General features: G+C 17.5%; 1 protein-coding gene across 1 annotated transcript; it reads left to right on the top strand.

Moving 5' to 3' along the window:
* Positions 1-5,612: 5,612 nt before the first annotated feature.
* Positions 5,613-13,842, top strand: LOC135120617 (26S proteasome non-ATPase regulatory subunit 14-like). The gene is made up of 10 exons (XM_064044947.1): positions 5,613-5,672; positions 5,746-5,829; positions 5,893-6,000; positions 6,471-6,540; positions 7,207-7,352; positions 12,437-12,561; positions 13,162-13,260; positions 13,322-13,423; positions 13,546-13,635; positions 13,774-13,842. Exons 1-10 carry the CDS (start codon positions 5,642-5,644, stop codon positions 13,840-13,842), a joined length of 924 nt encoding a protein of 307 aa, XP_063901017.1. The 5' UTR covers positions 5,613-5,641.
* The last annotated feature ends 990 nt before the right edge of the window (positions 13,843-14,832 follow it).

Here is a 14,832-nt window from a genome sequence, read left to right on the forward strand (position 1 = left end):
AAAAAATTAAATGAAATAATATATTTTAGTTAACAATATACTAAAATGAGATTTTAAAAAAAAAGTTCAATAAATACTTTTTTTTATAATATTTAAATAATAATTATAAAATGAAAAAAAGGTTTTCCATATATAATAAATTTTATTATATTTTTTAAGATTATTATTATATTATTACGACCAGAAAGTTTTATAAATAAGAATATATAATATTTATTATTATAATTATTATTGTTATTGTACGTTTATCAGACTTAATTATTTATAAGTAAAGCGTTTCAAAGTTATCGTTTATTAATTTTAAAAAAATTATTACTGTTATTATGAGCAAGTAAAGTTTATAAGAATAATATATATATTAGAAATATTAATACAATTTTATTTTACTTAGAAATAGAGTAATAATGATAATATGGTAATGATAAGTAAAAAAAAATGAATAATAAAAAATAAAAGTAATTTAGAATTATCTAATTTTATAATTAATAAATAAATTTCTTTTAATAATTATCCGTAGGAAATAATTGTAAAAAGTAAAAATTTATATTAACGTAAAATTTAATATTAAATAATAGTATTATAGTTATTAATAAAAAGTTTTAATAAAATTTTATAGAAAAAACATAATAGTAAATAGTAAATAGTCTTAAAAAAAAATTTGTACATAAAATTAAAAAATAATTTAAAAAATTTTTAGAATGTAGGAAATAAAAAATAGTTAAATTTAGAGATAACAAAGTTATTATTATTAATAATAAGTATTATTGGTAAAAAAATAAAAAATAATATTGTATGAATAAAAGTAAAATTAAAAATTCTTATATAGAAAACTTCTGAACTTATAAGAATTAATATTAATATTAGAATTTTCTATTCATAAAGTAAAAAAATTGAATAAAATTTTTAAAAGTATATTATAAATAATAATTTTCCTTTTCCCTAAAGAAAACAAATTAAATAAATTTTAAAGAACTAAACGTTTTAATTTTATAATTATTATAAATAATAATTTTTATTTTCCGTAAAAAAAATAATATTAAATAAATTTTTTAATTTTATAAATTTCATTATAAATAATTTTTTATATTTAAAAAAAACTATAAATTATAAAATTTTTTTAATAAAATTGAGAAATTATTGTAGAATTCTTTAAAGTTCAGTAGTAAAATTTGCATAACTTTAAACTTTTTGGCGTATTCTATTATTAATACTACTAATATTATTATTCTATTATTTTAAATAAAATATATTAATCCTTTATTTGTTATTATTATATAATTTTATATTATATTTCTAATAATAATATGAAGAAATAATTTATTGTATATATTATTATAAAATAATAATTATTATTATAATTATGTTATTATCATTATAAATATATTTTTTTGCTTCTAATACTCATATATATATTATTTATTTATATTACCCATTATAATATTTTTCATTTATATATTTTTTATATTTCTGTATCTCTTTATCACATAATAAAAAATTATTGTAGAATTTAATAATTTCAGTACCAAAATTTGTTAGTCTCAATATTTTTTGGCGTAAAATATAGCAAAGTAGAGCAGTTTGGAAATAAAGAAATGGCATTGCAAAGTTTTCTCTAAGAAAAGGATGATTCTGCGCTCGAGATAAATAATAAAAGTGAAAATAGCAAAGCCACGCGGCTACTATTCCCCCTGTTGCAGTTATAGAAAAATAGTAACTTAAATTACAATAAATCCATAAATAAAAATTTAAATAAAATTTAAAAAACAAATAAATTAAAAGTTGATTTAAAAATTAGATTTTATAAAAGTTGGAAATTAAAGAAAATTTATTTATCTCTAAAAAATAAATCTTTCAAATAGAAGAAATATGCCTTCAGGATAAATAATAAAAGTAAAAGTAGCAAAATCACCAGACTGTTATTTCTTCTAATGCAGTTATAAATAACATTCATTATAAAATTATTTAAACCATAAACTTAACTAAAATCAAAATCAATTAAAATTATAAAATTGATTTAAAAATTAGATTTAATAAAAGTCCGAAAACATATATTAATTCAGTATTGCCTAAAAATAATTTTATAAAAAAGTAAAATTTTGCGCTCAAGATTAATAACAAAGTAAAAGTAGCAAATTTACGAGGCTACTATACTTTATGCAGTTTAAAAAAAAACAATTTAAAAAAAAAAATAAAAAAATAAATTAAAACAAAAATTATTTTAAAATGGAAAAAAAATTAAAAGTACAAAGTCGATTAAGAAATTAAATTTTAAAACTTTTTAAAATAATAAAAGTTAAGAAAATTTAGATAAAATAAAAATCTTTGGAATTATTTTTAAAAATAATAATTATGCGGCGCTCAGAAAAAATAATAAGTAGCAAAAGACACGAGGCTGCTAGTTCTCCTGATGCAGTAAAAAGTTGAAATTAAAATTAATTTTAATTAATTTTAAAAAATTAAAAAAAAAGTACTAAAATTTTCAAAATTAAACCTCTTAAAAAGAATTCTGCACTTAACATATATAATAATAATGAAAGTAGCAAAAGTCACGGGGGCTTTTATTTCTCCTTATCAGTTAAAAAAAGGAAATAATTTAAAATTAATTATAATCTAAAAATTTTATAAAAGATCAAACACGATTAAAAGTAAAAAGTCGAGTATAAAATTAAAATTTAAAATTGAATTTAATCAAAATTAAAAACTTAAAAAAAAAAAAAGTAGTAATTAAAAAATTAAAAAGTAAAACTAAATTTTAGTACTAATAAAAAAATTAATTGTACATATTATAGCAATTAAAAAAAAATTTAATTAATATGAATTAAATTAGTAAAAATTTTAGTTGATAACTTAATATAATATAAAAACTATTACGATTACCATAATATTTACAATTGGGCTGAAACGATATACTTTTTTTTATTTTATTTAACTTTACAAAATTTAACGTAGTTGAAAAAAATATATATATAAATTTTTATTAATTTTTAAGGTTAATATTATTTATAAAATAATCACAAAATAGTAATATAATTATATAATACACATGAAAATTATAATTATTTAAAAAAAATTAAAAATGTTATAATTGTTAATATAAAATTATAAAAAGTAAAAATGCCAATAATTAAGAAGCCTAAATAGATTATAATATATAAATAACGCATTTGCAATGTTATTTTCTTATAAGTTTAATTAAAAATTATATAAATTCTAATTATTGAAACTTTTATTTATTAATTTTAATTAAAAATTAATATACGTAATAAATAATATGTACAGTTTCAAATAAAATAATTAAATAAATTTAAAAAAAACTAGAAAGATATAATTTTTTAATTTACCTTTAATTAATTTAATTTTTTACTTTACATGAGATAAAATTAATTTATTTTCTATTAAAATAATCCAAAAGGCGAAAAAAAAAATATAAATTTTTGTTACTACAAACTAATTTTTATATTTAATTTTAAAAAAAATCAACTAACCTGCTAGTGATTTCGTAGCAACAGAAGAAACAGTAAATATAGAAACCATAAGAAGACCAAAACAACAGAAAACAATATTCAAAAAAAATTGCAAATTAAAAGATTCTTCTGATAATCCTTTAGAGGTAAAGAATTAAATTACTGAAAAGAAAATTAAGAAAATATTAAACCCAAAGAAAAAAAATTTTGAATTATATATTTATTTGTAAGCGTAGCTAAAACTTCGGGGAGAAGATTAAATCTGAAAAATTATTAAGTTATAAAAAATTAAAATTAAAACAGAGAACTATACAGTTTTAAAATAATCCACGTTTACCTATGAAAAGGGTTAATTGTAGCAGGATGCTCAACCTGAACATCCTTAGTTATGAATTTATAAAGCATTGAAAGATTGGAAGCTTTCATAAACTTTTTGTAATAAGAATAGTAAAAAGCTTGTTCAGAATAATAGCAAAGGTATCTGTAATTTAAAATTTTACTTCAATAGTTAGTGATAGTTAAAGATAAATTTATTTCTTAAAAGCCACAAAGTTGGTAACAGTTAAATATATATATATATATGGTAAATGAGTGTAGGTTAACTTAACTAATTATTAAGAAATTGTCATTAAGGTTTTAAATAATAAATGAACAATGCTGAGATTTAATATGTATACAATTTAAATTTATTTCTATCTTTTCTCTAAGTTGAATATATTAAAAGAGAAAATATTAAGTTCATTGCCTCTTTACCTTTTTTTAACTCCAAGTCTTTCCGGACATATAAATTCATGTAAATTAAAATAAAGAAAGTAAGAATTGTAAAATATAAATGCCGACAACAGCGCAAATAGAAATATTATATAATGTCTTTTTAAATAACTAATAATTCTCATCTTCTAACGATTTACTAAATAAAAAAATAACTTTAATACAAATAAATAAAACAAACGATATAAGAAAGAATTCTATAATCAGTAAACAGTATCTTTTAAAACTTTTTTTTATGTTGGCTTCATCTTTTATCGGGGGTTAATGCTCTAGACGAATAAATAGCTTAATAAAGTTGATGACTCTTCTGTCTTAAGTTAATCATCTCTTCATTTTTTCTTCTAATAAAGCAAATTCTAAATTATAAAACTATTTTTATACTTAAAAACAATAATTATAATAATTTTTAGCTCGTAAAACAATTATTACTATTTTCATATGATAAAAATTAAAAAGTATTAATAAATAGTCTTATAACCAATTAAAATTGATACTTTTATAAAAGTAAAAATTATACTTCTAATATTTGTTGGGGCTAAAGCTTCAAGTAACCGTAACTTTATACAAAATATACTATAAAATCTAATTGGAACTGTTTTATAGATGCCCACTTTAAATATATCATGTGTATCGCTTTTATTTTCGTTTTTATAAAACGTTAATATATAATTTTCTTTAAATTTTTAATGCAGTGAATACTTATGCTCGTAAAAGGTGTTCCATAATTTTGCTTCAACTTATATTTGTCGGAAATAAAGCACCAGAGAAATAGCTTTAAATATAATTTTTTATAATAACCTAATATAGTTAAACAAATTATGTATTATTGTATATATTGCCTATATGTTTTCCGCTATGTACAAAATATTATAATATTGATCTATAAATATATACAATAATAAAGTTTATATAACCATAACTTTTAATAAAATTTACTATAAAAATGTAATTGTTACTGTTTTTTAAGTTAGACAATTTATATACCTCATGTATAATTTTTTTTATATATATAAAATTATATATTATAATACTAACCTTTTATAAATACTTAAAACCAATACCTGTTTCAAGCTCGTGAGAGGACTTCTATAAACCCTTAAAAAAACAAAGGAGCATCTTTTCATGAACCCACACCAGTTTTTTTTTCTGTTTATTTGTATTTAAAATTTAAAAGTTTTGTTTAACTGTTTTATTAAATCTCTACTTAGGATTTTTTTATAAAAGTAAATTAGTCGTTTTTTACTAGAGCGCATAAATATTTTGTTTTACCGATAACTAAATCATCACCTAGTCCTTCCTTTCAGAAACCGACATTCGTTATTAACTAAAATAAACTTAAACTAAAATTTTTCCTATTTTTTATAATTTATTTTAAAGTTTTTAGTTTTATTTAAAAGACTATTTACATGAATTTTCATCAACTTTATAAGCAACCAAGTAAGTTTCTTCTATATTTTGTTTATTAACTCTTTTTCATTTTTTTTTTTTTTTTTTTAATAAACAAAAAAAGTTGCCCCTCAGGATGTTCCGGTTTCTGATACTGCTGAAATGGTTCACATTTCTTCTTTGGCTCTTCTAAAAATGCTTAAACATGGTTAATACAAACTTTCTTTTTTTGGTTTTTTTTTTAACTTTTATTAATGTAATTTTTTCCTAGGCCGTGCTGGAGTTCCCATGGAAGTCATGGGCCTTATGCTAGGCGAATTTATTGATGACTATACGGTTCGCGTTGTGGATGTTTTTGCAATGCCTCAAAGCGGAACCGGTAATCTATAAATATTGGCCTAATTATAATATAATTTACAATTTTATATTCAATTAAAATAATTCTTTTCGCTTATCTTTATTTCATTTTTAATTATAATAAATTCTATTTGCTACATTGTAAATTAATTTTCAATCATAACTAACATTTTTTACTTTATTACATATCATTTTCAATTGTAATAATTTCTATAACTTTTAATTATTATAAATTTCATTAGCTCATCTTGCTTTAATTTCCCTTTTTAATAAGCTTAATTGGCTTATCCTTATTTTTTAATCTTTTCAACAAATAAATGTTATCTGCTTAATTTTGATTTAATTTTTAATTTTAACAAATGTTATGTGCTTAATATAAATTAATTTATAATTAATTTTTTCCGGACTTTGTATTAATTATTAATTATAATAAACTATTTGCTTAATTACAAATAAAATTTTAATTAAAGTGTATTTCTTAAAACTTTTTAGGTGTCAGCGTTGAAGCGGTAGATCCCGTTTTTCAAACAAACATGCTTGATATGCTTCGCCTTACGGGAAGGTTCATCCTATAAATTTTTTTTCTATTATATCCTTTAATTATATAATTAAAAGAACTCTTCTCTACATTCTTTTTTTATGATTTCTTTAAATAAATTTTATAATTTAAAAATTATTTTTTTTGGATAAAAAAGAATTTAATTTGACTGTATATATATTTTTCTTTCTACACTTTGTAGTATTATTTTTATTTTTATTTCTTCTTTATTTTAATATATATTTAATTTGCTTTACTTTTTTTATTTATTAAAAAAAATAAACAAATTTAATTTCCGAGACTAATTTAATTTGTTTAAATCTTTTATAAAAATTTATTTACGTTTAATAAAAAAACTTAATTATCTTTATTCATATTTATAAATTTTTTATAAATTAAATTTTTTTATTAATATTTATTTATAAACCTTTAATTATAATATTTATTTATTCATATTAATTAATAAACTTTGTTATAAATTATTTTTTTAAAACTTCAATAAATTTTTAATTAATTAAATTTTTTTTGTTTATATTTATTTATAAACTTTTAAAAATATATATATTTTTTACTTATATTTATCAATAAGCTTCGAATTTAGTTTATACTTTTTATATTTATACTTTGTTAATACATTAAATTTTAAATATAAATAATTGTTGTGCATTTTGAATAAAAATAATTATAAAGATCTGAGATGGTGGTTGGCTGGTACCACTCCCATCCTGGATTTGGCTGTTGGCTTTCTGGTGTCGACATTAATACGCAGCAAAGTTTTGAGGCTTTGAATTCCAGAGCAGTTGCAGTCGTGGTCGATCCGATTCAATCTGTTAAAGGTTTAATTTTAATTTAATTATAATTATCTGAAAAATAATTTTTTTTAATCACAGAGTTAATTAGTTTCGATAGATTGTTTAAGAATTTGACTTTAATAATAAAAAGAAATCATAATTTTTTAAAATTAGGTCAAAATATTTTTTAATTTACAAATTATTTATTGTTATAAATTGTTTAGATTTTATTTTTATAATAATAAATTTATTTATATTATTTTAAAAATTCTCTATTTATGTTATAGTATATAATTAGCTTCATTTGGAGGTTTGAAAACTTTTTTTTTAAAATTTTGTTTAGAGTATTTTTATAGTTTACAAATTAATTAGATTCAAAAATTGTTTAAAATTTACTTTAATAATAACAAATTAATTTATTTTTTTTCGATTTGTTATGAATTTTTTTATATAAATTGTAATATAATTAGTTTTACTTGGAGATCCTAATTTCTTTTTAAATTTAAAATTATTTTTCTTATTTACAAATTTTTCAATTTTTTATCAATTTATTTTTATAATTAACAAAAATTAATTAGTTTTAAGAAATTGTTTGAAATTTATATTAATTATAAGTTAATTTATTTTTTGTAATTATTTATCATATATTTTTCTAATTTTTTCGAAGTTAAAAATTTATTTTTTATAGTTTATAATAAATAATTAGTTTTCCTTAGAAGTTTGAATTTTTTTAAAAAAATTTAAAATTATTTTTTATGGTTCACATATTTGATTATTTTAAAGAATTTATTTAGAATTTACTTTAATAATAATAAGTTAATTTATATATATAATTTGTTATAAATTTTTTATTATAATATAATATGTAATTAGTTTTACTTAAAAGTTCGTAATTTTTTATAAAAATTGGTTAAAAAAACTTTTGTTAAATTACTTTGTGGTAAAAAATTATTTTATTTATTATATATTAGCCGAATATACTTTTTAATTTTTTTTTAATTATTAATTTATATTTTATTTTGTAATATATAATTAGTTTTACTTGGAAGTATACTAAACTTTAATAATACTCAAATAAACAATGAAAGTAATATATTAATAAAAAAGATAATATTTAGACTTTATTAATATCATTTTTACTATAAAACTTTTATTTAAGTAAAGGCAATAGTATTTTATGAATAGTACATAACTAGTTAAGCGCTGTATACTATACTAAATAATTATTATTACTAAAAGTAGTTTCATTTATATATTTCTTATCTTTATATAAAAATTAAGAAAACTTCTTAAACTTTACTTAAATAAGTTATTTTATTTTTTTTATTTTTTTATTAATTTATATTTTATAATTTATAATATATAATTAGTTTTAAAGAATTCTAGTGCTTAATAATTTTAATAAATTGTTTGAAATTACTTAATAACTTATTATTTTATCATATTATTAGTTTTATTTGGAGATGCGAATTTTTTTTTCAAGATTTAAAATTTTTTTTTAATTGACAAAAATTATTTTAATTTTCACTTTTATAATTCATAAACTTTAACTAAAACTTTCTTTATTTAAAGTTTTTTCTACAGTATTGTTTAAAATATTAATTTTTTTAAGTTTTCTATAAAAATATTTTAAATAAAGTTAGATTTAAATTCAAATTATAATAATTCTTATAAATAAAATTTAATTGTTATTATAATTTATAAATTATATTTTTTGTTTATTTTATTAGAAGTTTACATAAATTTTATTTCTAAGATCTTCTGATTAAATTTTAATATATTTTTTTAGAATTATCATAAATTTAATAATGAAATTACTATATATATCTATTTTTGGTTCACTTTTTTTACTTTTTTTACTGCTAATATCAAATACTATTTCTAAAATTATGAGTATTTATAATAAATTTGTGAAATTTTAAAAAAAATATATCTGTAAAACTTTTTCTTAGAAAATCTTAATATAATTACTGAATTCTAAGTTTTATATAATTATATACTTTTAAATTTTTTAATTTATTTAAAAATTTTGTGAAATTTTTAATAATACTAATTAGTAAAACTTGTTTATAGCAAAACTTAAAATTATTAATAAATTTAAGATTTACCTAACTATATACTTTTTTCTATATTGTAAATTATAATAAATTTGTGAAATTAAAAAAAAAATTAAATTGCAACTTTTTTTCTAGCAAATCTTAATAGAATTAATAAATTTTAAGCTCTACTTAACTATATACTTTCTTAAGTTTTCAAATTTTATAATAATTTTGTGAAATAATTCTTAAAAAAATTAATTTTAAAACTTATTTTATAGTAAATAATATATTTATGAATTTTAAGATTTACTGAATTATATACTTCTATTAAATTTTTGAATTGATATAATAAATTTTTTGAATTTATAATAAAAAAAATAAATTGTAAAACTTTTTTATAGCGAATTTTTCAAAGAATTTTCAGGTTTACTTTTTTATAATTTAATTATTTCCAAGAAAATTTGATTAAATTTTATTAAAGCAATTAAATTGCACAATTAAAAATTTTTACGGATTACTATTATTTTTAAAGTTTTCTGCAAATTTATTTTTTAACAGCTTTTTTGTTTCAATAATAGTTCATCTCAAAAAGATTATTTTTCAAGAATTACTTTAAATTAGAAAGTAAAATAATATAATCTAGAGGATTTATTATAATTTCTAATATAAAAATTAAATTCAGCTGAATTATGAAAAGCATTGAAACTAATTAACTTTAATAAGCCAAAAAATTTACTTTAAATAATTAATTAAGAAAAAGAAAAATCTTTATAAATTTTTTTTGGATTTCTTTTTTAAAAAAATAGTTCTAGTACTTCCAAACTTTTTGAATATTTTTTTATTAATTTTTTTTTTAATTAATAAAATTTGAAATTAAAAATCTTGATTATTTTGAAATTTTTATTATATTATTAACATAATATTTTATTACAGAAAAGTTTCTTTAGAAAAGTTATATTTAAATTTCAATCATAAAAATCCAAAAAAAAAGTGTACTAGCACCAAAAATAACTTTTTATAAAATAAATAGATAAAGTTTGCTATAATAAATAAAAATATTTATAAAAATACTTATAATAAACTGTTTTAAATTTTTTTTAAAATTTATATTTCTTTATTAAAAATAATTATAAATAAAATTTATATTATATTTTTATTTAATGATTATAAGGAAAATAATATAAAATATCCAATAATGCATAAAAATAATATAAATATAGTAAATTGTTATTAAAATAAAAATATAAAATAATAATTTAATTTTATTTTTTTAAAAATTTTATAAAAGAGATTAATAAAACAAATAAAATTTCTGCTGTATCATTTTTTATAAAACTTTAATAAATATGAAAAGTTTACAAAATTACTTTTCAACATTTATTTAAGTAAAATAAATAAAAAAGTTTTTGTAATTTCTATTAAAATAATATATAAAACATTTTTATAATTTTAATAAGTACAAAAAAAAGTTTTTGCTGAATATTTTTTCATAAAATTAAAATAAATATGTATTTAAAGTAACTATAATATTTATAAATATTAATAATAAGATAGAAAAAGGTTTTTTTTTATATATTTCTTTATAAACTAAAATAACTATAGAACGTGTTAAACTTTAATATATATAAAAAATAATCTAAGTTAAAAAAGTTTTTTGCTGCATATTTTTCATAAAACTAAATAAATATAAAAAGTGTTTACAATAATTTTAATATGTATAAATATATAAATAATAAGTAAAAAAAAAAAAGTTTTTGGACTATATATATTTTTAACTTTAACAATAATAAAATAAATTAGTAAAAATGATGCTGCATTTTTTTGCCAAACTAATAATGATAAAAACGTAAATAATATGTAATAAGTTTTTTTGCTGTATATTTATTTCATTTAAAACTATTTTATTATATTATTATATTTATAACTTTCGATGTTTATACAAATTAAAAAAATATATTACAAATTTGAAAAAAAACTTTTTTTAATTAAAATTTCGAAGTTTTAATTATATCTTCCTATAAATACACTATTTCATCAATTGGTCCGTGTAAAGTTAAGTTTTTGTCAATCAGTACTTAATTATTGTTTTGTGAGATTTTATTTTTAATTGCATCAAATTTTCCAGCTTGGACGCACGTTTTCTTTAAAGAAATTTATATTTTATTTAGTATTATTTCTATTTTTTTATCTAAAAAACTTGAAATTTTATCCTTTGCTTTTGCATATAAGAAAATCTTCTGTTAGTTTTTAAAAAAGAATTTATATAGTAAACTTTCATTTGTTTTTATAAAAAACTTGAATTTTTTTATTTTTTTTACTAATACAAATTATAAAATTTTCTGTATAAATAATATTTACTACGATAATGAATTAAATAAATTTATTATTATTACTTAACATAAATAAAAATGATAAGTTATAATATGTTAAGCAAAAAAGATGATAATTTTTATAAAGAAAAATTTTCCTTTTATATTACATTAAAATTTACTCTTGAGTTTTATTTTTTTCTTATAACAGTTTTTCTTATTTTACATTGAATTTAACTTTTTTAAAAAAATAGAAAAAAAATTTATTTTTATATATTTTTTTGTTTTTACAAGTTTTTTTTAACGTTTTGTTTATTTAAAAGTTTTAGTGAGTATTTCATTATTATTATCGTATTATTATAATTATAATAATTATTATAAACACAATTTTAAAATTTTGTTTATTTATTATATATTTTACTGAAAGTTTGTTATTATAAATTTAAAAACGTTATTTATTATTTCTCAACTTTTTATTATTGATAGAGCGACTTTCTGAATTTTTTTAGTAGCTTTTATTATTTTAAAAGTTCTTATTTTTTATATATAATTATTGTAATTCACTTTCTTTAGATTTATTCTCATAGTTGATATTATTATTACAATAATTTTTTTTTTATTAATTTAATTATAATTAATAAATATATCTTTACTTCAACTCTTCTTATTTAATAACTAATATGTTTTTGTTTGCGCTGTAAGAAAAATTGTATAGAGAATTTTTATATATTTTTTATTTTCTTGACTAAAAGTAACTAATATATAATTTTTTTTCTACCAGGAAAAGTAGTAATTGATGCCTTTCGTTTAATCAGCCCCCAAACGCTGATGATGGGCCACGTGACTGGTCAGGAGCCGCGCCAGACCACTTCGAATATTGGCCACTTAAACAAGCCGAGCATTCAAGCAATTTTATATATTTTTTTATTTCATTATTATCGGTACTTAAGGAGCAGCCAACAAAATAGCGTTGTTTTATTATAATAATTATTAGTCATTAATTATAAAGCTGTAGAGTTAGAAAAATTTTCAAATATTAAATATTTTCATGATTTCTTTTTATAAACTTTTTTTATTTTTATCCATATTATTTAGTTTTTATTATTTTAATAACTTTTTAGTTTTATTTTTTTTTATTTTGTAAATTTAAAATTTCTTAAGATGTATATTTTAGAATGAAAATATAAAAATAGTAGTTATTATAATTAAGCCTTAAAATAATTATTTTTATAATTTAATGAAAAATAAAAATATTTTATGACTAATTTTTTTTAATTCCTAATTAATTTTTGGTATTTTAAATTTTTTTAAATTGGAATGAATTTTGTTTTCACTTGGAGACTACAATAATAGCGATTATTATTGTTATTTTCGCAAAATACTATAAAAGTTTCTGCGTTTTATTCTAAATTATAATAATTTTTTAAATTTATTTTTTTATATGCATTTATTATAGTATACATAATACTAAAGATAATAATAATAATAATAAGAATTTCTTAATAGGCGTTGATCCACGGGCTAAACCGCCACTATTATAGTCTTGCTATAAACTATCGCAAAAACGAATTAGAACAGAAAATGTTACTAAAACTCCATAAAAAAGTTTATTATTACTGATATTATTATTAGTTATTATTATTATATAATACTATTATTATTATAGTCGTGGATGGAAGGCCTCGAGCTTCTCAGCTTCGACGATCACAGCAAAATAAATGAAGCTGCTTTTAAGAAAATTCTCGACTTAACAAAATTATATAATAAAGTAACAACAACGAATAAATATCAACTTTATCGTTTTTATTAATGATTTTTTGAATTTTCTTTAAAATTTTATTCTTACCTTTTTAAGTTTTTTTTTGATTATTAATTCATTTATTATCTAAGTCTGTTGAAGAAGAACAAGTTTTATCTAAAAAACAGCTTAACATAAGAAACGTTGGAAAGCGCGATCCGAAACGCCATCTAGAAGAACAGGTTGTGATTTATTATTGTTGTTATTATCATTATCATTATTATTATTATTATTATTATTATTATTATTATTATTATTATTATTATTATTATTATTATTATTATTATTATTATTATTATTATTATTATTATTATTAAAAGATCGATGTTCTTATGAGTGCCAACATTAGCCAATGTCTCGGAACAATGCTCAACACAATTGTTTTTTAGTTTTTTTGTTATAGTTATAATAAAGCTATTATTATTATCAAAAACATTTAAAATTGGTATGCTTCAATTTCATGAATCCCATAATTATAATATTAATTTTATTATATTCGAAACCATCTCTAAATTTCCAAAGCTTCTTCACTTCACTTTTAAACTCGAAATGTTTTAATTCTTGAACCAATTTTTATCATTTATAATGATATTAGCTTTCTTAAGGTGGGTATTCTACTTTTAGTATGATAGTAACCTAAAATAATTCATTCATCTTGAAGCTTATGTTATTCAAGAAAAAGGGATCCACTCTAGAAAAAAAAGATTATTCCCTTAAAATTTCAAACCTTATTAAATTTATTAAAGAACTAAGTAAACAGATAGGTGTCCTGTAGAGCTTTATAGAAATTAATATTTTTAATAGTTAAAAGATTTACTTCAGATTTTCAGTTAAATTTATTTAAGTAATCTAAAGACCGCCGCGTCTGCTCCGGAAATTCGTCAAATGACTCAAAATTCACCGGTGTATACTCCAACCACCATTTCGCTACATAAATACCGTAGCTCGGAGCGACGGAGATAAAGCAAAATTTTTTGCTGATCAATTGGCGGCCCAATTTTCACCGCCTATCTAATCAAAATATATAAAAAGTATAGAATTTAAAAATTATATAATAAAGACAAGAAAATTGTTCCTATAACGCCGTTCTACAGCTGTTTTTCTTTTTCGGCTATCATAGCTGATATTATATATTAATAAAACTTATATTATTCTTTATTAGGTTATTAGTATTTTACTTATGTACCATGATACTAACAAAACTTGTTTTTAATTATTATTTTTTATTATTTATAAATATTATAGCTATTATTATTCTTTTAGCGTATAGAATTATAAGTTTTTTACTATTAAAGCGCAAGGCAAAACAGAATCCTTTCAAATATTAAGTTTTATGTAGCCAGTTTTATCAATGTAAAGAGCAGTTTTTCCAAACATGT

The sequence above is a fragment of the Zophobas morio genome, unplaced genomic scaffold, assembly GCF_036711695.1.
Source record: "Zophobas morio isolate AGI-343-1 ecotype UQ-CSIRO unplaced genomic scaffold, CSIRO_AGI_Zmor_V1 ptg000402l, whole genome shotgun sequence".
NCBI lineage: Eukaryota > Metazoa > Arthropoda > Insecta > Coleoptera > Tenebrionidae > Zophobas > Zophobas morio.

Coding starts and splice junctions, on each gene's coding strand:
- LOC135120617 (XM_064044947.1), top strand. CDS start 5,642: ATGAATTTTCATCAACTTTATAAGCAACCAA. Junction 7,353..12,436: donor TCCGATTCAATCTGTTAAAG/GTTTAATTTTAA, acceptor TTTTTCTACCAG/GAAAAGTAGTAATTGATGCC. Junction 13,261..13,321: donor TACTAAAACTCCATAAAAAA/GTTTATTATTAC, acceptor TTATTATTATAG/TCGTGGATGGAAGGCCTCGA.